This window comes from Canis lupus, chromosome 24 (assembly GCF_011100685.1).
Source record: "Canis lupus familiaris isolate Mischka breed German Shepherd chromosome 24, alternate assembly UU_Cfam_GSD_1.0, whole genome shotgun sequence".
Lineage (NCBI taxonomy): Eukaryota > Metazoa > Chordata > Mammalia > Carnivora > Canidae > Canis > Canis lupus.
In genome coordinates this window covers 2,416,355-2,437,320 of record NC_049245.1, presented here as the reverse complement: position 1 = coordinate 2,437,320, position 20,966 = coordinate 2,416,355, and the positions used below count along the sequence as shown (strand labels likewise).

Here is a 20,966-nt window from a genome sequence, read left to right as displayed (position 1 = left end):
ATGCTGGCTGAGGGACAGTGGGCTATGGTTGTTCCCCCACTCCTGCCCTGGCCAAGGGTCATTGTCTTTTTATGAAACTGTCTTTAGGTGGCATTTGTCAGCCTTGTCAAGGTGGGAGGAACCCAGAACAGTAGTAGTGAGTTGTTGACACTGGAATCATGTGAACAGCTGGATCCTCTGCTTGTTCCATATTCTCCTTTGTGGGGTTTTCTTTTAAACACAATTCCAGGGCAGCCCTGGTGGCGCAGCGGTTTAGTGCCGCCTGCAGCCTAGGGTGTGATCCTGGAGACCCTGGATCCAGTCCCATGTCAGGCTCTCTGCATGGTGCCTACTCTCCCTCTGCCTGTGTCTCTGCCCCTCTCTCTTTCTCTCTCTCTCTGTGTGTGTGTCTCTATGAATAAATAAATAAATAATCTTAAAAAAAAATAAACACAATTCCACTTTTCTTCCCCACCCCCCCTTTTATTTATTTAAGTGAGCCCAGATTGCATTTTTTTGGTTCCTAGCCAGAGATAAGCTTTCATTTCTTCTTCCTTTAAGAAAGTAATTTTGAAAAGCATGTTTCTAGTTTGTGTTTCCATTAAAATGTGAGCCTGAATACATTATGGTAAGCCTTGTTGTCCTTGGGTCTCGGGAGTCTGGAGGAGGTTACTGTCCTCACACAGTGAACTCATTAGACAACTCCTGGAACCAACTGTTTTAATTAGGTCACACATGGACCCTGCTGAAGGGTGGCCAAGGTGACTGCAAGCCTGGAGACTAGTGGAGTGGCAGTTGGTTAACACGACCTGCTGAGCTGCTGAACGCCCGCCTGACCGGTGTTTGGGGCTGCTCCTTTCAACTCATTCACGTGCGGGAGTAGCAGCCATTTAATTGTTTCTTGGAGTCAGATGTTGCCAGTTCAGCTTTGTGTTGGGGAGGAGGTCTGACTCTCAGAAAACAGTAGAAAAGTGGGTAGTCCCTTTATTTGCATCTTTGTGGCATGTGTTGGAGATATGTGTACACCCCATTTTGTTATATAGCTAGGTAAGCCAGGGTTCCTTCCAGTTTTTGTGCTTAGGAGGACATTCTCAGGATTTCTGTTAAAGATACTATTCACTCTGTTTGTATTTATGGAAAAAAACCTGAAATCCCTTTCTTCTGCACTGTGTTTATAAAAATGTGAAAAATAGATACCTTTACATACTTATGCACACATAGGCAGTGAGAGAAATGTGCAAGTTTAATGACTAAGACTCCTAAAACTATGTTTCATTATCAAAGAAAAAATAATAATAAATTTACTGACCCTTTTGATTTTGTGTCTTTTTACATTTGCAGTTTCTGTAATTATGCTAACCAGTTACTTGGTTTGTATTCTGTCTCAGACTTTTTTTTCCCCAAAAATTTATAATTATAAAAATATATGGGTAAGCCGAATCCTGATTACCTCTTAATTGGATTGTGGAGTGTTTTTGGTGTTGAGTTGTATCAGTTCTTTATGTATTTTGGATACTAACCCTCTATCAGGTAAGTCATTTGCAAAGATCTTGTCCCATTCTGTAGGTTTTCTTTTAGTTTTGATTGTTTCCTTCACTCTGCAGAAACTTTTTATTTTGTTTTTTTTTTTTTTTTTTCTGAAACTTTTTATTTTGATGTGGTCCTAATTTATTTTTGCTTTTGTTTCCCTTTCCTCGGGAGAACTATCTAGAAAAAAGTTACTTCCTATGTCAAATTACTGCCCACGCCTCTTCTAGGATTTTTATAGTTAGGATTGCTTCTTAAAATCTGTTACCGTTTCTCTTTATTTTCCAGATATGAGGCCCCAGGATTCCTGGCGGGGTCCTCCTCCCCTTTTCCAGCAGCAAAGGTTTGACAGGTAATATTAAAGCAAACATGATTTCTAAATATTTTTGCACATTTACATTTGAGGTTTGAGCTTTCTCTCCATGGTTTGAAATGTACTTTTTTCCCTCTAAGCAGTTTCTGTTGTGCTTGTCCTTTAGGAAAATAGATGCCTAACACACTGAATTAAAAGACTCCTATTTATATACTTTCCCACTTTCCTTGGTCCTTGGCCTTTATTTTATTGAATGTTTTAAGGTACCCTGAAAAATGCAGCAGAGAGAGCTTAAAATTGTATTAGGTTTTGGTCAGGCTAAACAAATTTCTTTTTAGAAGACTTGTGCAGCTTAATGAGGCATAACTAATGGTGTTCCACTTTTATCATTTCTGTGCGAACACCACAGCGTTAGTACAGACCAACCATTGATTCTTGCTACAAACCTCTTGAAGTCCTAATCAGCTTCTTTGGTACAACTTTTTCAGGGCTGACAAGCCTATTGTAGGGCAGTGTCACTGTAGGTCAGTAGTTATTAGTTGCCACTGAAAACAGTTTCTTTAACTACTTAAGACTGAGCTGAATTAAACGCAGAAGGGACTCAGAAGAGGATTATGGGATCTGCAGTCTAATAAGTACTGGGGACTAGGAAGAGTGTGACATGGTTTAATAACGAGGGATGTTTGACTTGTGTTCTTCCATTGATAAGTTGTATGCTCCTAAGTCAGGTGGTCTCTACATGACAAGACAGCTAGGCATGTTATGAATAATTATATTAACATCTATAGAATAATTTTTTACAGGGCAACTTTCAGATCTTTCATTTTATGCTGGTTTGCCAGCATCAGTAAATGCTGAAACCCAATTAACTCATAGTAAGGCTTCCCTCTTTGCCTTCGCGATTCTAATCTGTTTTGTTCCCCATGCCTTTACCGTTTCAGCAATCTGATCTTTTCACATCTGAAGTGAATAAAAGTGTTATGAACGGAGTTATAAACGTTGCTCCCCTTTTAAGAATACTTTATGTGAGATCCCAAACTTAATTTCATGATTTTCTTCAAGAAGATAAAAGAAATCATGTTACTCAATTGTTTATTAATAGTATCAACTGCTTAGTGCAGACTGCTTTTTAAATTTAAGATGACTGATACAATGCCTGTATTTGTTTTGTACTCAGTATAAGTGCTCTGAGCACACCACATGCATGCACTGCTTCCACATCCTTAGGATAGGAACATTTTCAAACAAATTAAGAAAGGAGTAAGGGGTAAGTTTTTCTTAAATTACAAATTATCACATTGGAACTAATCTCATTTTCAATAACTGTCTTTCTGCATCAAGTTTGTTGAGTTTGATTTTCAGTTTCCCTACTTTGTTGCTTGCTTCTTTCCTGTATTGTTAATAATCACTCACATTCCAGTCTGCCTACAAAGTGTCAGCCCTGTGGGCAAACATGCCTTTAGAAACATGACTTCATTTATCCTCCTAGCAACCCTCAGAGGTAGATGTTGTTTTTACTGATGAGGAAACTTAGGCACACAGCAGTCTGGCAGTTTGCATACATTAATCTTTTGTACCATTTCTTATTAAGCTTTCCCTTGAACAAACTTCACTCATCAGAACACTTACCTGAGCATAATATTAGAGCAAAGCTGTAGGGAATTAGAGGAAGTAAAGGTTCTCCTTCCACTTCGGAGGCACTTTCTACATTCCCAGCGGCTTTCCTTCCCTCTACATACTAAGATATTTCCTATGATCATCACCGTTATCTTGATTTCCATCGGGTTTTTGTTCTTCTGCCCTTGCCAAGTACTTGTACTATTCCTGACTGCCTCTGTGAACTCAGCAGGTTAGGGACAAGGTTGTGAGGCATTCATTTTTGGTTTAATTTTAGTCAGAAAGTTGAAATCATACCTTAAAACCAAAGTTAAATGTGAGCCTAAGAGAATTCTTAGACTGTGGTCATTTAAGAAACATACCATTTATTCATAAATAAAACAAAGTTTGAATCCAGCCATCCTAAACTTGTTCATTAGCCTCTTAACAGATACACAGACTGAGAAGTGCACCTAACCATTCTGACTGCACAAGGTGTAGAGGAGAAAATACAAACTGGTAGTCACTTTGACTTTGCTAAGATGTCACTAGTAAGTAGTAGAATTCTTACTGGGGCCAGTTTACTGATCCTTATTATTAGTTCAGTACTTGGTCTGCTGCTGTGTTTGGTTGAGAACCCTACTAGAAAAGAAAATGTTGAGTGTACTTTTTTTTTTTCCCCTGAAATACACTGTTTCCTACTTTGAGATATTATCTGTAATCCATATGTTCATTTCACTTAAAAATACAACAGGGCTCCTGGGTGGCTCAGTAGTTTAAGCATCTGACTCGATTTCGGCTCAGGTCATGATCTTAGTTGGCACTGAGCCTGGGTAGGACTCCGAGCTCAGCAGAGAGTCTGCTTGGGATTTCTCTCTCCCTTTCTCTCTACCCCTATCCACCACCCCCCATGCTCTATTTTTCTCTTTTAAAAAAATATTTTTTAAAAAAATCATAAAGCAGACACACCTGTCCTCACCTTCCCACACAGAGACAAGCCACTGTGAACTGAGTAAATGGTAAACAGCATTTGAGTACTGCCCTGTTTTCCATATAATTCTTGCCAGTGGGGGCTTGCTTCTCTTTCTGGCCTTATCCAAGGTGGCCATTTAGTTTTTAACTTAGTGCCATAAAGCTTAGTTAGTCATGGAACATCTTTAAGAACTGCCATATATATAAAGTTAAAATATCCAGGGATCCCTGGGTGGCGCAGCGGTTTGGCGCCTGCCTTTGGCCCAGGGCGCGATCCTGGAAACCCGGGATCGAATCCCACATCAGGCTCCCGGTGCATGGAGCCTGCTTCTCCCTCTGCCTGTGTCTCTGCCTCTCTCTCTTTCTCTCTGTATGACTATCATAAATAAATAAATAAAAAATTAAAAATAAAATAAAAAAAAAATAAAGTTAAAATATCCAAATTGGTAGTAGTTACTTCACAATGCCCACTACTTTCTAAAACAGAACTTTAGAAACTTAATATTGTTGCCATAGACAAAAAACAAAAAACATACATAAGTATAGAGGACAAACTGCTGATTACCAGAAGGGAGGCAGGTGGAGGATGGGTGAAAGAAGTGATGGGGATTAAGGCACTCACTTGTCATGATGAGCACCAGGTGATATATGGAATTGTTGAATCTCACTATATTGTACACCTAAAACTAATATAACACTGTGTGTTAACTATACTGGAATTAAAATTAAAAAAAAAAAACAACAATGTTGACAATAGTGTAAAAAAACATGTGTGTGTATAGTTGCCTCAATAGGTAAGCTACTAATTTCAAGAAGTTAAAATGTGTCAACCTCAGTACTTCATACCTGGTTTAAAGTATATTTTTGAAGACAAATTGTAACTATTTGCAAATTAATAGTATAGAAATATGGTGAACTTGTGGAAAAGATGGTACTCTGCCAGTAAAAAGCAAAAGGGGATAGTACTTGTCCCTATTAGCATTTTTTCTATTTAATTCCAATTAAATTGTTTTTATAAAAATTATCTTAGTTAAAAACATTTTTAAGTAATTATTTCTAACAAAAAGAGGACTTTGTGTTTTTAAATTGTGGCTTTGTTTCTAACCTATTTTTAGAATATAAAATAATGTAAAATTGCATTTATAATATATATCATCCATACCAGCAGATTTTCCATAAGCTCAGTTGAGTGAGTTTGATCATCGCAGAATTGAAAATAAAAACTGATTACAGTTAACACAATGTGAATTGCATTTTTGGCATATGAGTTTTCCATTAACGGCCCAGTTTTGATGAGCCTCTTTGGTTACAGTACAAAACATTAACCCCTCACTTGTGCAGAGACCGGAAGAGAACATTCCTATTTCTCTGTGTAACTGGTTTTGTTAAAGAGATGAGACACTCTTGCTAAAATAAAGGGGCAAGCTCCAAATGAAGGCTAGGGGAGTGGGAGGGTAGAGAGGATGGATTCAGGTTTGAATAGCTATGAGAAGAATGCATTACCCAATGAGCCCAACATCAAGCTGTTCCCCACAATACCTGGGAAATGAAATTCATACACCTGTGTTGTTATAGTTAATACTATTCAGTGCTTTAGCAATTTTAAAGTTCTGTAATTTCTCCTAAAATCTGTAATGGCCCCAAAGCATCTAGTATTAAAATATATCAGAAAAGTTTGCTTGTATTTATTCTTTATAGTGACTATTCTATAAAATAGAAGATGAGGAAAATGCCTTGAGAAAATTGTGTATTGAATGGTGATTGCCTTTAGAAGGTATATCTTGGCTACATTGTTGTTTATGTTTTACATTATGATTTAATACATCATACCTGTTGCTTTGTATCTGCAAAGTTAAAATAGGCACTTGAAGACAATTAAAACATTTCTTTTGACTAGTAATCCAGGCTGGCAAACTGGGTTATAATAGCTGTTGAATCTGTGTTCCCATGTAAACTGTATACCAAATGCCAGTCAGCCCATGCCAATTAGTGCTCATGTTGCTAGGTCACCGTGGTCAATTGAAAGCTGCATCAATAGAACTTGAAAAGGTTTCCTCCCGATCAGACCTTCTGACATATTGAGCAGAATAATGGATGGGAAAAAACAGCCAAGTCCCCTACCCTAGATTCAAAATTCTGAGCAGTAAGAATTCATTTGCAACCTGCAATTAACTAGAAAGAATGGATTCCAAGAACGAGTCTAGACATTTTTAAAAATAAAGCCCATTTTCCTGTCTTATATATGTTTACTCTTTGGATAGCATCTTAAATGTAACCAACATGATGATCTTGGGTCCAAATCTTTTAAGTGACCAAAAAGGAAATTTCACAGTTCAAAGTGAATAAAATATTTTAAGTCCTACCTTTCTGACTCAATTGAGTGTAGATCCCTCTTGTAAAATTGCTGATATTTTATGAAACATGTGAGATAACATCAAATATGAGCATAAAGGTCACTCTGATGCTATCTGTCCCATTTGACAAATGCAGGCAAATTGGATGGTCCTAAGAGTTGGAGGTGATGCCAGCCAGTTTGAGACTGAGCTATGTAACAAGTTTGATATATAACGCAGATATAATACTTCTCCACAGAGGCGTTGGGGCTGAACCTCTGCTGCCATGGAACCGGATGCTCCAAACCCAGAATGCAGCCTTCCAGCCAAACCAATACCAGATGCTAGCTGGACCCGGCGGGTATCCACCCAGACGTGATGATCGTGGAGGGAGACAGGTGATACAGTGTGGGCTATGGGATGAAAAGCATGCTACTCACTTGATACTTAGCCATGCCTCTTGGGACACCATATTTTCTTAAAAACATTTCTGGATAAGATACTGATAGAGTAGCTCAGCTAAACTTGGGCCCCTCATTTAAAAATGTATATAGAGTAAGTATCTGCCTTACTACATCTTTTATACCCTGAAGATGCTTAAGATTTTCCAGCCCCACAGCCCAATGAGTAGCAGCAATCAGTGATATTTAGCACAGAGTCATTTGCCAGAAAACACATTTTTATCCTTTAAGAATGGTGTTCTTTGTTTTAGTAGAAACTAGATTTCATAATAGATGATAATTTTCTATAAGCTGAAAGTAAGAACCTACCCTTTCAGCTGTTACCTTTATTCATCTTAGAAGTCTAGGATGAATGGCTTGGGTATATTTGAGTAGCTTGGCGGTTAGGCGTCTGCCTTAGGCTCGGGGCGTGATTCTGGAGTCCTGGGATCGCATCTCACATTGGGCTCCCTGCATGGAGCCTGCTTTTCCCTCTGCCTATGTCTCTGCATCTCTCTCTGTGTCTCTCATGAATAAATAAATGAAATCTTAAAAAAAAAAAAAAAAAAAGAAGAAGAAGAAGAAGAATTAGAAGTCTCCTGTCTTGATTCGTCTGTGATACTCCTTTTCACGGAAAAAAAATCCTTTTTAGCTAAATTTAAATAGCTGTACATTGACTATAATAATTCCTAGACAAATTTATTTGGTATGTGTAAGCTTCATTTCTTTCTCTATAAAGTATCCAGTTTTAGCAGAATTTAAGCCAGAGTTCTACTTGCCTTGGTGTGTTTGTCCCCCAGCCATTTGACACCCTGGCCAGTATTTACATGCTGTGCAATCAAATCCCTGCCACAGAACAGGGGCAGAATGCTGTGATGTATTATGTGTGGTGTTCATGGAGTTTAGCACCTGCGGTGCTGTGAAGTGGTTTTAAAATTGCTTACCTGGTTGCCTTTTGTAGTGCTTTGAATATTAGTTTTCTTATGCAGGTTCTTGCCATGTGTCCCTTTGTATAAGACCTCTCTTTTGATAGCTTAGGAAGATCTGGGGGTTTTTTACACTTCTTTATGTATATTCTTATAAGACTCTTCACTTCACAAGAAAATAATCATTTTAATTGTCTTTTGAGAATTTTGTTACAATTCTTTAAAATCTGCTCATAGCATTTTACTTTAAATTACTGGCAGTGCCAGATGTCCTAAAATCTTATCAATAGTTTGAGACTTTATGCTGTGGAGTCAATGGATGATAGTAGGCAGTCAACATAATGAATATTTTTGAAAGAGGGACATACTTAAAATTAGAAGAAACCCTGGAGAATCTTTAGTCCAATCACCTCATTTACTAAGTCATAAACCCGGAACCCTGAGGCTCCTGCACTTGGGCAGCAGAGCTGGGGCCTGGCTGTCCAGCCTTTCTGAGCCCAGTGCATCCTGTTTTTCATCTCCTTCAGAGAAGGTCTTCCCTGTAAGGAACTCTCTGCTGTTATAGCAATAAAATCATTATTCACTTAGAAGACAGAAACCAATTGGCAAATTTGTCATTCTTTTATGATCTTTAGGAAACACATTTCTTTTTCTCAGTCTTTTTCACAGAGATGCTTATTATTAAATCACAGGTTTTGAAGCACTGTTGCAAAAGTTCATTGTTAAAAAACAATGTAATTATGACTTCACTATATTTAGTGAAGTTTCTGTGACTAAAAAAAGGCTTTGAGGTTCTATATCTACTCGTTATAATTTGAACTACTGAATGACACTATGGGGGTGGGCTGTGGAGTGGGAGCCTATTTCAGAATCCTAGAGGCCTGGAAAGGTTATCTTATTTGTAAGCCTATTATGAATGTTATGTAATAATAATCTGTACTCAATGCTCTTCTATTTATACCTAAGCAAACCAAAAAAAAAAAAAAATCTCTAAAATTAATAGTTCATTAGGCCTCAACTGACTTCAGCAAGCTCTTGCCTAGGTGAAGCAAAAATGACTTTTCTAAGTGTAGTATGTCTAAAGATGATGTGGGCATCTTACCACAGTGTGATTTGTATTACTGCCAGGGATGGCAGAGAAGATTGAGAACACTAGTCTTTCACACAGAACACTTAACTATATAATTCATTTTTGTGCATTTTAAGGAGTTTCTTAAGGGCCGGTTATGGCTGCTTTGGGCAGCGAGCTGTGTATAAAAAGTGAGGGCCTACAGCACCTACTTGTGAGAGACCTTCCATGTGATGTACTTTTAAGACATATTTAGCTTCTATATGGTGTGTTTTTCCAGAGAGATGTAAAATTAATTTATTTCTTCAGGCTGTGTTAATCCAGAAAATAAACTCTTGCTTGTGCTTATTTTCAGGGATATCCCAGAGAAGGAAGGAAATACCCATTGCCACCACCCTCAGGAAGATACAGTTGGAATTAGGCTTTTGTAAAGCTTTCCCAAATCCTTTCATCGTTCTACAATTTTATGCTATTTGTGGAAAGATTTCTTTCTCAAGTAGTAGTTTTTAATAAAACTACAATACTTTGTGTATTTCTTTTAACTGTGTATATTTCTACTGACCTGATCTCACTGTTCATGTTGCTTTCCAAAGATGTGTGTTGCATAATACAGTGGATCTGAATTTATTATTGTTTGTAAAAACACATTTGATGGAATAGGAATACTGGTTTTTCATTATGGTTAAAATCAAACCAGCTGTGGATTTTAAAACACAGTGTATTCTAGATCATCTAAGATCCATGCTGATTTTTAACGCACAAGAATTAAGTGTGAACTCTTGAGCTGGAACCCTCAGCCAACTAGAGTATATATTATTCAGTATTTCTTGGAAACATTTCATTAATGTACTTGTCTTATGGAAATTTCTGGACTTTAGTAAAAAAAAAAAAAACTGAAACTGGTCTCTTGTGTCCTTATTCTCTTATAACATTTTAACATTGAAAATCTTAGTCATATGAGGGTTTTTTTAAGTCACTTTTTCAGAAAACAGTTCATTTCCACAATTAGGTGTCAGAAGAAGATCAATGAAAGAAGCAAGACAGCCCAACGAACTCTATTAATTAGTATGTCAGCTGCTGATTTGGCTAACTATATAATCAATTCTGTAAGAATAAGTTATTTACATTTTATAAATTTCATATAGACTTGTGCTACAGTTTTAAGGACTTGTTTTAAACCTTGAAGAAATGGTGACAAGTTTAATTTGTAATTAACCAGTGCTCCTTAGCATATTTTTTGCATTATTTCATAATAATTTCAGTTTGTACTCATTTTTCTTCTTGCTACTCAGCACTCCTTAAATTTATGCTTGCAGTTCACACATGGCACTTCCATATGCATTTTCATTTGTTTACCACAACAAATTTACACATGGGTAAAGACTTGCTTTGTTTCCATTTGTCTAGCTTAGCCTAAAATGGTAAAATAAGGTTTCTCTTTGACCTTCTGACTTCGGACATTTTTGCTTTAATATTTCAACTAAGGCACACTTGTTAATCTTAGCCTATGCAGGAAAAAGGCCACCTTAACCTTGAATAGGAAGGTATTTGGAAGCTATTGAGTTCTTTGCTGGTGATGGGTGAATAGAGTAGGGTCCTTTATTGTTGAGACAAAGCGTCTCTCCTCTGGGAATTAACACCACCACCATTATAACCTTCACAATACATTAAAGTGATAACACCTTCTGTTAAACTTATCTTCCAAATATTACAAATGAATAACCATCTAAATCAAGGATTGCATATTCCAAAGGAGTCTATATAAATCTTACCATCTATAGCCTCATAGGTACCCCAAGCCCATGCTTTCACAAAACCTGTGAAACTAAAGATTTTTAGTTTTCATTTAAGTGTGTGTATCATGAGTATGCCTATAAAATAATGGTTTTTGCTTTGCCCTTTCACGGTTACATGTAACGGTTTAATTTGAAAATGAATGTTTGTTGTTTTTAAGACATCTAAGCTAGAAGCCCGATGGAAAAGCTGTGCGGGCTAGCCACCCCCTTACCTGGTGGGGTGCCCTGCAGGACACCTGCCAGTTAGCTGAACCCTCACTTCCGGGCCTGCTCCATTCTTTGCTGCCTCCTCTCGCTCCTTACTCTTTCTCCCTCTCCTAACTTGTTCCCATCTCTGAGTCTGCCAGAAAAATGACCTATTTCAAATAAACGCTTTTTAGAACTTCAAATGGTGTATTTAAAACTGAACATTCTCTCCGATTTCGGGTGTAAAAACGAGCGAAATTTAAAGAATTACATTAAGTAGGACACAGGTTTTCAGTGTCTCATTAAAGATGCTTAAAAATCTCAGCACATGAAACAGTGACTTTATTGTGACTCTAAGGGCTCTTAATGAGCAGTTGTCTTTAAAGATCAAATGAGGTAATGCACGTTAAAATACAAAGCCATCTACAAGCTATTAGACTGCCATTTGGCGTTGCAAAAGCAAATTGGGTGTAATGAGCGATGTTAATTTTCGTGCGAGGGCGCGGGACGCCTGGGCTGGCCGGAATGGGGCTGAGGGCTCCGACCTCCGGTTTTCCGCGGGGCATTGGAGGTCGGGCTCACGTCCGACCGAGTCGAGGGGCCCCGAGGCGAGGCGACGGCGCAGCCGGACCGGACAGCGCGGCGCCCGGGGACTGCGGGCGGGACGCGGCGGGGACCGACGGATCGCTTCTCGGGGGCAAGGTCCCAGGCCCCCGGGCAGAGCGCACGCCCGGCGCCCCCTGCCCCCGGCTTCTCTGGGCGCTCGCCGCCCGCGCGCCGCCGTCCTCCGGCCCGGCAGCCCCGGAGCGGCCGGTGTGGAGCGGGGGGGCCGCAGGAAAGGTCAAGCCCCCACCCCCGCGGTGTGCTCTGTGTGTCACCGCCGCCGCCGGGCCCAACGCGGCTGCCGCAGCAGCAGCCTGGGTTCCTGGAAGTGGCGCCGGGCTTCCCCACCTGCTCGCCTTCCCGTACAAACCCCGCGCCGGTAAGGGGCTTCCGAGGTGGCGGCGTTCGGGTCTCAGTCCGAACCTGACCGAATTTAGCTAAGCTCAGAATCCTAAAGCGTAGACACCAAGAGTCAGCCGGGACTCGGCATCCCGGGCCGCAGAGAGCCGTCGGGCTCGGTCCGCCCGCAGCGCCGTAGACCGAGCCCCCGCCACACTGTTCCTGTGTCACCAGCACAAAGGTCCACGAACAAGAAAGTAACAAACCACCATTCTCGGCGGATTTTTCCTCTACTCGTGACAAGGTTAACCGCTTGTGTTGCTTATTTCGGAATTTCGTTTTTATGGAACATGCTTTAATTTTTTTATATGAAATGGGAATAGAGCCATTCACTACTGCAAAATAGCACAACTTAGAGCTAGGCAGTAATAGTGGTTAAACCTTTATTAGAAGTCACCTAAACAATGCCTGAAATAAAGGTTACAAGAAATTTAAAAAATAAAATAAAAGGCATTTCATTCCATTTCGGGTACACATTTCATTCAATTGCAGGTAAACAACTAAAACAAAAAACAATGGAACCAAAAAACCTCTCCCAGAAGCTTCCACTACACCTCCCAACTTAAAAATAATAAAAGTGATCTTGAAATCAGAGTTATCTCAATACTTACTAGGGAGAGCGAATTCCTGATGAGATGTGGATGCAGTGCCTGTCTGCCATTTCCTCTGAATCTTCTCCAGATGCTCACCAATTCTCAGTACCAGCAGTAAGAGGTTATTTAATGGTTGTGGTTTTTCTTTTTTTTCTCTTTTTAAGTAAATTGTGTCCTAGTTCCCCATCTCATTGGGTTTCGGCATGGCAAATAGCATCATTAAAAAAAAAATGGACTGAAATGGTTAAAATACAGGGGTTTATCCACATGTCAGTATTATGTTGACTAGTTGGGCAATATCATTCATGCTTTGAATATCTGAAAATTTGTATTGCCACAACATAATGCATTATTTTATGCACAAATTCATATCTAGAAACGTAGTCAATGTGTCTTTATGTGATTATGGTTCACAGATTTATTCCAAAAGTCTTTCTAAATCATCAGTATTCAATGCAGCTAACAAAGCCACTCTTTTGAAGGTGCTTGCATTTAGTGAACAGGATTGAGTCTCTGATTTGCTTTAAATTGAAAGGAAACAATCAATAGCAGAATGGAGTTTGGACACAACATCTGTATTGATAAAAGTCTGATTGACAACTTGTTTGGACCATTAGGTTTTAATTCTAAGCAGTCTTAAATAGAAAACCAGGTTACACCCTCCATGGTTCCATATACATAACACCATTCCTGTGTCCTCAACATTGCACACTGCCACACACTTCAATTTATATCCCAACACAGACTACAGAGAAGTACCTGCAATCTCTGCTGTTCCTCTCTGCAACTTTGATCCTGGGTTGTTTCTGTGCCTCAACTGGAAGAGATAACTTTGTCATACAACCCCAAAACATTTGGGAAAATACCACATCTGCAGTTAGCATTTCTGGAACTCCATTTTGCTGTGGTCTCTGCTAAACTTTGAGAGGGCTTTGTTCCACTCAGACTCTGCCTCAGCCCTCCCTCTTGGTTGTGAAGACACTTGTCCTCCTCTTCAGTTAATGAGTTTCACCTAGTCTGGCCATTTGTGTTTTTATAAAAGATCTGCAAAGCACTAATTGCAAGAGAAGAAAAAAAAAAAAAAAAGCCCTTACTTTGCATTAATCAGAATGTGGAATTCAACAGTAAAATCATTTCCTATTTCAATGTTTCAAGAAACAAACTTTATCCTAACTTTGGGATGTGCACACGTAAACTCAGTGCATTTCTGGGTGTAGAATGTTAAGTTGTCTGCAGCGAACACTACTAGCAGGGGTTCCTTTACTACTTAAAGGAATGCTGGAAGGAAAAAGATATGCCCACAAGCAAATATGCTTTCAGAAGATATTGCATAAAGCTGTTTTTTATGATCTTTTTGATACCAAGTTCACTTAGTCTAATAGACTCTTTGCTCCAGAAATAAATTATCAAGGGAAAAACTGTCCGTGAAGACTTATTTTCTTTAAATATGTTTCTTGGAGACCTTAGTCCATTAGCTATTATTAGGTACCGGGTTATAAAATATATAAGTTGTAAACCATGTGGACTTTTGGAACACATTTTCTAGAAGTAAAATTTCAGAATCCTGATACTGCTATGAGGGAAATCAAATCAATATAAACAAGCATTTTGAAATGTAGCACTCAATAATAGTTATGCTAGCTTGGCAAGTATTTTACAAGTCTATCAATATGCAAAAACCCAAATTGGGAGTTTTCTGTAGGTGTACTGCATCATTTTCAAACTATTTTTTTTCTGCTCAAATTGTTTCCTTTTACGTAAAAGGTTTTTAAAAAATTAGTTCTCATTTTCCAAAAATGCATTCACAGACCCTTGATAAAGGCTGATCCTCTTGCTTGTTCAGTGATTTCTCCCCTTGGTGAAAGAGACTGGAGTTTTGTTGTTATTATTATTACTATGTAAAATACAGTTTACAGAAAGTGCAAGGTTAATGTCTAAAACACCTTCTGAAGGATTCGCTTTGTACGTTCAGAAAAACACCGAACAATGAAGTGAAATGAAATGTTTCCGCCTCAAACTAATTCTAAAACTTCAAATGTGTAAGGGGTTAGGGTCTCTGGTAACTATTTGTGATTATAAATCACGCTTTATCCATGTTAGGTTTTAAATTTTCATTCATTTCATAAACTAAGGTTCTTCAGCTTGCTTTTGGCATTTTTTTACTCCACTATCAGTTATTTAAATCATGAGTAAACTGACCTGTGGTTGTCCTGTCATGCCAACTGGTGTAAAACCAACCAACCAACCAACATAAAACCTATACAACTTAGTGAAAAATGACCACTTGACTTTTACCAAAAAAGTACTTAAAAGATTCTTTTAAGTTATATTTAAATATCCGTTTGAAACATAGGAAATATAAATTGGCATATTAAAGAGTAAATACATTATTCATACAATAAAACACCAACAAAATCGGTGTGCGGCCCCGTTAAGTTGTAAATATGGGAAAATCATAAATAATTCTTACTCTTTACATTCTGATTACAATTCAATAAATCATCTTATTCTCTCCCTTGACATGCTTTGAAATACAGATTGATGTCAATTCTGGCAAATTTGCTTCCTTGCTCTAGTATTTTATCAATGTACTCAAATTCAGACAAGCAAATAACTTAGAGCAAATAACAGGTCTACGGAAGGACAGTGTGCTTTTATCAGCTGATTTTGGGAGACCAGATTCCACATAAAAAGTAGTTTACAACCCTTCCTTCTTATGAGCTGCACCTTACAGTGGGAAATATCCTCTTTCAGGGTAATATAGAAACACTTATTTCCCAAATAACGATCAAAATATTTTAAAATCGGCATTCAATTTAAAAAGCTGTATCAATCCATACAAGCAGTATTTTGATTATTTTTATTCCATTTCTCTATTACCTAAACGGCAATAATTCCTCTGCAATAATGTTGCTACGTGCATGAGCCACCTTGAGCTACAATTTACTTTCAATCAATCATTAATGAAATTGCACTTAAGGGGGAGGCCTCTGAAAATTAATCTCTCAGGTTCCACTCCAAAAAAGGATTCATTGTTAAAGCTGGGTTGATTTTTGGAGCTATGAACACCCCCAGTTTCCAGCTTTTAAAACTGCGAGAGCTTCCGTTAGGAAAGGAACGCGGTGGACGTGGACTCGGCCCGCTTTTCGAATAATTAAGAAACTTTTGGAAGGAGGAAATCCCCACCTCACAGCCTCCTGGCGCCGCGTTATTCAACTCCGGGGCTGCCGCTGTTCCCACCCTCGGCAAAGCGGTTCAAAGACCGCCCCTCTCCGACTCTCCGAGACCCGTTCGTCAGGGTTTGATCGCGTCCTCCGTAGGGCCGCGGCCCGGCGCGTGTCCCCGTCCGCCCTCGAGGCTCCGCACGGCCGCCGCCCGCGGGCAGGACCCCGCGCCGGGGCGCCGGCAGTCACCACGTCCTGCCGTAGAGCAGGTTGGCGCCCAGCACGCCGCCGCCGAAGTCCCCCGCCGCAGCGTCCAGGGACGCCAGGCCGGCCCCCGGGGCGTGCAGCGCGGGCGGGCTGGGCGAGAGCTCCTCGAGCTCCGGCGCGGGCGTCGGGGCGGGCGGCTGCGGGCCGGCCTGGCCGGGCGTGGGCGTGCTGGCCCCGTTCTGGCACGGCTTGCCGTCCTTGACCAACACGGGCACCGCCACGCGGCGCGGGGAGGGCGGCGGCGGCGGCGGCGGCGGCGGCGGCGGGCCCAGGCCGCCGTCCTGCTGCAGCTGCTGCGCCGCCTTGTCCTTGGCCTGCCGCTTCATCTTGTAGCGGTGGTTCTGGAACCAGATCTTGACCTGCGTGGGCGTCAGATGGATCATGCTGGCCAGGTGCTCGCGCTCGGGCGCCGACAGGTACTTCTGCTGCTTGAAGCGCCGCTCCAGCTCGTACACCTGCGCCTGCGAGAAGAGCACGCGCCGCTTCCTTCGCGGCGCCGCCGCCGCCGCCGCCGCCGCGTGCAACGGTGCCAGCGTCTTGGCGGCGTCCGCGATTCCCGGCAGCGACCCCATGCCGGCCACGTTCACGCCCGCCGACGGCCCCATGAACCTGGAGACTGGGGAGGGGCCCAAGGGGGGGAAGCCGGTGAACGCCAGGCCTGCCGCGAGCTTGCTCCCGCCGCCGCCCCGCGCTCTTCACACCGCGGCCGCCGCGACGCCCGCGGGGCCCCGGCCGGGTCCCAGCACCCCCCGCGCGCGCCCCCGGCCGGGCCCCAGGCCCCCCTGCGCGCCCCCGGCCCCGGCCCCGTCCCGGCCCCGCGCGCGCTCCCGGGGGCCCGGCCCCCCCCCTGCGCGCCCCCTGCCGGGTCCCAGGGCCCCCCGCGCGCCCCGGGCGGTGACGGGCCCTGCCCGCGCCGTCTGCCTGCCCTCGGTCCCGCGCTGCCCGCCCAGCTCACTTGACGAGTAGCGCGGGTCCGGGTTGGCGCCGTACCAGCCGGGAGTCGCGGCGGCGCCGCCCCGCATGCCGTCCGTGTAGGCGGGCAGCTCGCCCACGCCGCCCAGGCCGCCGTTGCAGTAGCCGCCCATGGCGCCGTGAGGAAACTGCGAGACGCCCGGCGGCATGTGGTAGGACGCGGCCGCCGCCGCCGCCGCCGCCGCCGCCGCCGCCGCGTTGTGGCCCGCCATGGCGTGGGGCGGCTGCATGCCGGCCACCGCCGCCGCCTGCGAGGAGGGGCCGAGCGGGGGCGCGCGGTAGGCGGCGGCGGCGGCGGCCGCGGCCCCCAGGGGCGCCCCCAGGCCGGGCGGCGCGCCGTCCATGGCGCCGCCGAACTTCTTGTAGGTCTCCTCGATGGGGCTCAGGATGTCGGACACGGAGAAGGGTGTCGTGTGCTTGGGGCTCAACGACATGGCTCGGCGGGCGGCCAGGTAGGGGGGCCCGGGCGGACGCGGGCGGGACGCGGCGGCGGCGGCGGCGCCTGTGCCTGTGCCTGTGACGAGGAGTGCGGCGCGGCGAGCCCCGGCCGCGGGATCTGGGGTTTATTTTAGTCCGCCGCCAGGTTTACGACAGACTCGGGGGGCGGAGCAACATCCCGAACGAGCAAACAATGGTCATTGACATCTTTTTCTCTACCCCCCACCCCCGCAATGGAGGCAGGAAAGGTAACGCGGGCAGTCGGGCGCTTTTTGAGAAGATCACCTCCCTTTGCTTTCTCCGTCCTTCCCGCCTCCATCCGCGGCTGTTCCCCCAACCCTCAAGCGCCAGGAATAGAAACTCGGAGGTCGGCGTCGGGGCTTGACCGCCAGGACTCTGTGCTGCTTCCCCCAGTTTCCCTAAAGGGACTTCGCCGCAGAGTCCCGCACGCTCGGGGAGCGGGACGCGGTGCTGAGCTGGAGGGGGGAGTACGGGGCTCTCTCTCCTGGTCCTCAGCAGCGACCAGCCCCGCGTGCGCTCCATCATCTAAAGTGTTTAAAAAAAAAAAAGGCTCTTGGGTCCCAGCAGAAGAGCGCATAAAGAGAAGAGGTACAGAGGTACAGTGACCGTCCTCTGCCATTGTAGGATTTCTAATTTATGCGTCTTTAGACCCTCACGCGTCATTTTGTGGGCAACCAAACGGGCGTTTTCACATTAGCTCAAAGTATCCAAATCCAAAGAAGAGAGAAAACACGCACACAGAGACAGACACCCACAAACACACAGGTACTAACTTGTAAGTATTGTATTTTTATCTGTGGGCATGGAGGTTGGATAAGGGAAAGAGGGTACGTTTTTAGTCGTTAGAGTATTTCACGTTCATCTTGCACCTGTAGAGTTCTTCCTAGATTTCTTTTCCTTTGCTGCTGCTTTTTGCCTCCCTCCCTTCTTCCCGGTTTCTCTCCCTACCTCCCCCTCTCCCCCCAGTCTCTCTCTCAAGTAAATATTCAACTTTGGCTTTATTCTCTTATCACTACCATGATCAAAAAGAAAAGAAAGAAAACACACTGAAAACGTAAATATTTCTGTTTGAAATGGGCATTTTTGTTGTTGTCAGGAAATACGTAATCTGTTCAAGGAATATGAAATGGATGCAGGAATCAGGTAAAAAAAAAGATGATTTCTCTTGCAAAATACAAAACCATAGGTAAACTGATTTTTAAAAACTTTATCATTCTTCAATTTGCAAATTTGCCTGCAGAGCAAAGAATTTTGACATTGTGAACTCTTGATCAAATGCTGAACACGACAAAGAATAAGACAAAAAAAGTGTGCAAAACATAGTGACTAAATTTTGAAAACAATCTTGCAGTTACAAAAAAAAATGCAAATGGGGAAACGAAGGTACAATATTTAAGTTTTTCTATGTGCTAGTGGGGTAGGAGGAAAAAAAAAAAACAAGGAGAATGCTTTGTTAAGCCAGATTTTATTGTTTAAAAAGAAGAAAAGGATTTGTGAAAATCATTCCAGGTTAACCTAACAGTACATATCTTGAAGGCAAGAACAATGTTACGCATTCCTTTTCCTGTTTGGTTCCAGTCCTTTGGTTGGAATGTCTTCCAGAGTTTTGCTCTCTTATTGTTTTAATCATTGTTGTATTCATCTCAGTGAGTTTTACAAAGAATCTGCCCTCTCTGGGAGTGAGGGGGTCGTAAGGGACCAGTATGGTCATCATTGAGAACTGTCAACCAGGCAAGTGTGTAGAGTAGTATTTTAAAATATTAAAAGAACGAAAGGCAAAGTTGCACGAATCGCTAGCTGTTGTCAATTGATTGACTTAGCAAGATCAGTATTGCTACAATTTTAACATCATGCTATTTTTACAGGTCTTTCCTGAACTTGAAACACTTGAGTTAGGTCTTCATCCTCACCTGCAACTGGAATTGCCTAATTTTTAAAAATTGATGGCACACAAAGAAGCATTTATGTGTGTACTTAAGTGATTGCTGGGATCCTGAAACCTGCGGTTCAGATTTTAAATTTTGGTTTAATTGGAATTGCATTGTTTACTTGTATTCACTTAAATAAAAAATGGTAGAAAAACATTTCAAACTTTTATCAGAGACAACAAGGTAAGTAAAAATACTTGTGTTATGGCATCTATGGATAAAAAAGTCGGTATGAACCGTTATGTTTTATTTTTCAAGTTCAAACATGTCTCAGAAATGAAGCCCACTGTCATAATGTTCATATTGATTACCCAAATTGAAAAAATGTTTATAATTACACTTTTTTCCAGACAGTTACTATTTTGTCTATTTTCAGGCTATACATTTCATCTCATGTAATTAGTTTTATAGAACTGCAGGATAGCAGTTAACATCAAGTGTTTGTATTCCAAGTTGCTGCTTATTTTGGTTTTCAGCTGTATTGAATCCTGCTACAGGTTCATTTACATATGGAAGCTTCCCGTTTTTTTTTTTTTTTTTTTTTTTTTTAATTTTTTTTTTTATTTATTTATGATAGTCACAGAGAGAGAGAGAGAGGCGCAGAGACCAGGCAGAGGGAGAAGCAGGCTCCATGCACCGGGAGCCCGATGTGGGATTCGATCCCGAGTCTCCAGGATCGCGCCCTGGGCCAAAGGCAGGCGCCAAACCGCTGCGCCACCCAGGGATCCCGCTTCCCGTTTTTAAATAAAAAAGCACTTTATTATATCTGGAGGCTCTCTGCAGAGAGTCACTTTCTGGCTGCTGGGGAGCTTGATACCCTGAATATTACTCTTTTCACTGGAGGTCAGTAGTTGTGAAAAAAATCCACAATCTTTAATATTTCCCTTTGTCAATTATGTTTCTCATTCTAGAAATTACATATTTTCATGCTGGAAACACTATTTGGATATGTGCAGATGATTCTGAAAATAGATGTCTAGAGGATGTATATGTACATTTATATACAGACACAAATTAAAACAGTCCACTTGAAATTCCATTAAAGCTTTTCATCAAATTCACTTCATCAGATTACTGTCTGCTTAAATTATGTATGGAAATTTATACTCTGTAGATTCTTAAATACTATTGACTAAATTGGACTTCACAGGAAATGTATTTTTAAGGAATTTTTTTGTTGGGTTTTCTTTCCTTAAAAATAATGCTGGCACGGGGTGGGGAGGGGGGGAAGCAAATACCTCTATAGGGAATACAGTGAAAAGAGATGGCCTTCCTACTCCTCTCCTCCAGCCTCTCAGTTTCCCTTTTCAGAGACACTACACTACCCATTTTTCTTGGGATAGTCTGTACAGTTTGAAGCATACGACCATTTTACACACTATGGGTAATGTGTTCTATGTGGTTTGGTACCTTGCCTTTTTCATGGTTAGGTTTTTGTAATTTT

General features: G+C 42.2%; 2 protein-coding genes and 2 long non-coding RNA genes across 4 annotated transcripts in view; 2 read left to right on the top strand and 2 right to left on the bottom strand.

Moving 5' to 3' along the window:
- The window catches only part of XRN2 (5'-3' exoribonuclease 2), an 86,207-nt gene extending 76,153 nt beyond the window's left edge, over positions 1 to 10,054 (top strand). Inside the window, exons 28-30 of the mRNA XM_038571424.1 lie at positions 1,795 to 1,858; positions 6,980 to 7,118; positions 9,511 to 10,054. Coding sequence (XP_038427352.1) covers positions 1,795 to 1,858; positions 6,980 to 7,118; positions 9,511 to 9,576 — 269 coding nt within the window. The 3' untranslated portion in view covers positions 9,577 to 10,054. The remainder of the gene's footprint in view (positions 1 to 1,794; positions 1,859 to 6,979; positions 7,119 to 9,510) is intronic.
- The window catches only part of LOC111092255, a 147,100-nt gene extending 130,993 nt beyond the window's left edge, over positions 1 to 16,107 (bottom strand). Inside the window, exon 1 of the long non-coding RNA XR_005377472.1 lies at positions 15,919 to 16,107. This is a non-coding gene — a long non-coding RNA (uncharacterized LOC111092255). The remainder of the gene's footprint in view (positions 1 to 15,918) is intronic.
- Positions 16,108 to 16,141: 34 nt separating this feature from the next.
- On the bottom strand, positions 16,142 to 17,592 carry NKX2-4 (NK2 homeobox 4). The gene is made up of 2 exons (XM_038571357.1): positions 17,119 to 17,592; positions 16,142 to 16,779 (listed from the first exon to the last, which is right to left on the bottom strand). The coding sequence occupies exons 1-2, from the start codon at positions 17,567 to 17,569 to the stop codon at positions 16,142 to 16,144; spliced, it is 1,089 nt and encodes a 362-aa protein (XP_038427285.1). The 5' UTR covers positions 17,570 to 17,592.
- A 75-nt stretch (positions 17,593 to 17,667) lies between these two features.
- LOC111092209 lies at positions 17,668 to 20,050 on the top strand. Its single transcript, XR_005377346.1, has 3 exons — positions 17,668 to 18,359; positions 18,691 to 18,737; positions 18,835 to 20,050. It is a non-coding gene; the product is annotated as an uncharacterized LOC111092209 (long non-coding RNA).
- The last annotated feature ends 916 nt before the right edge of the window (positions 20,051 to 20,966 follow it).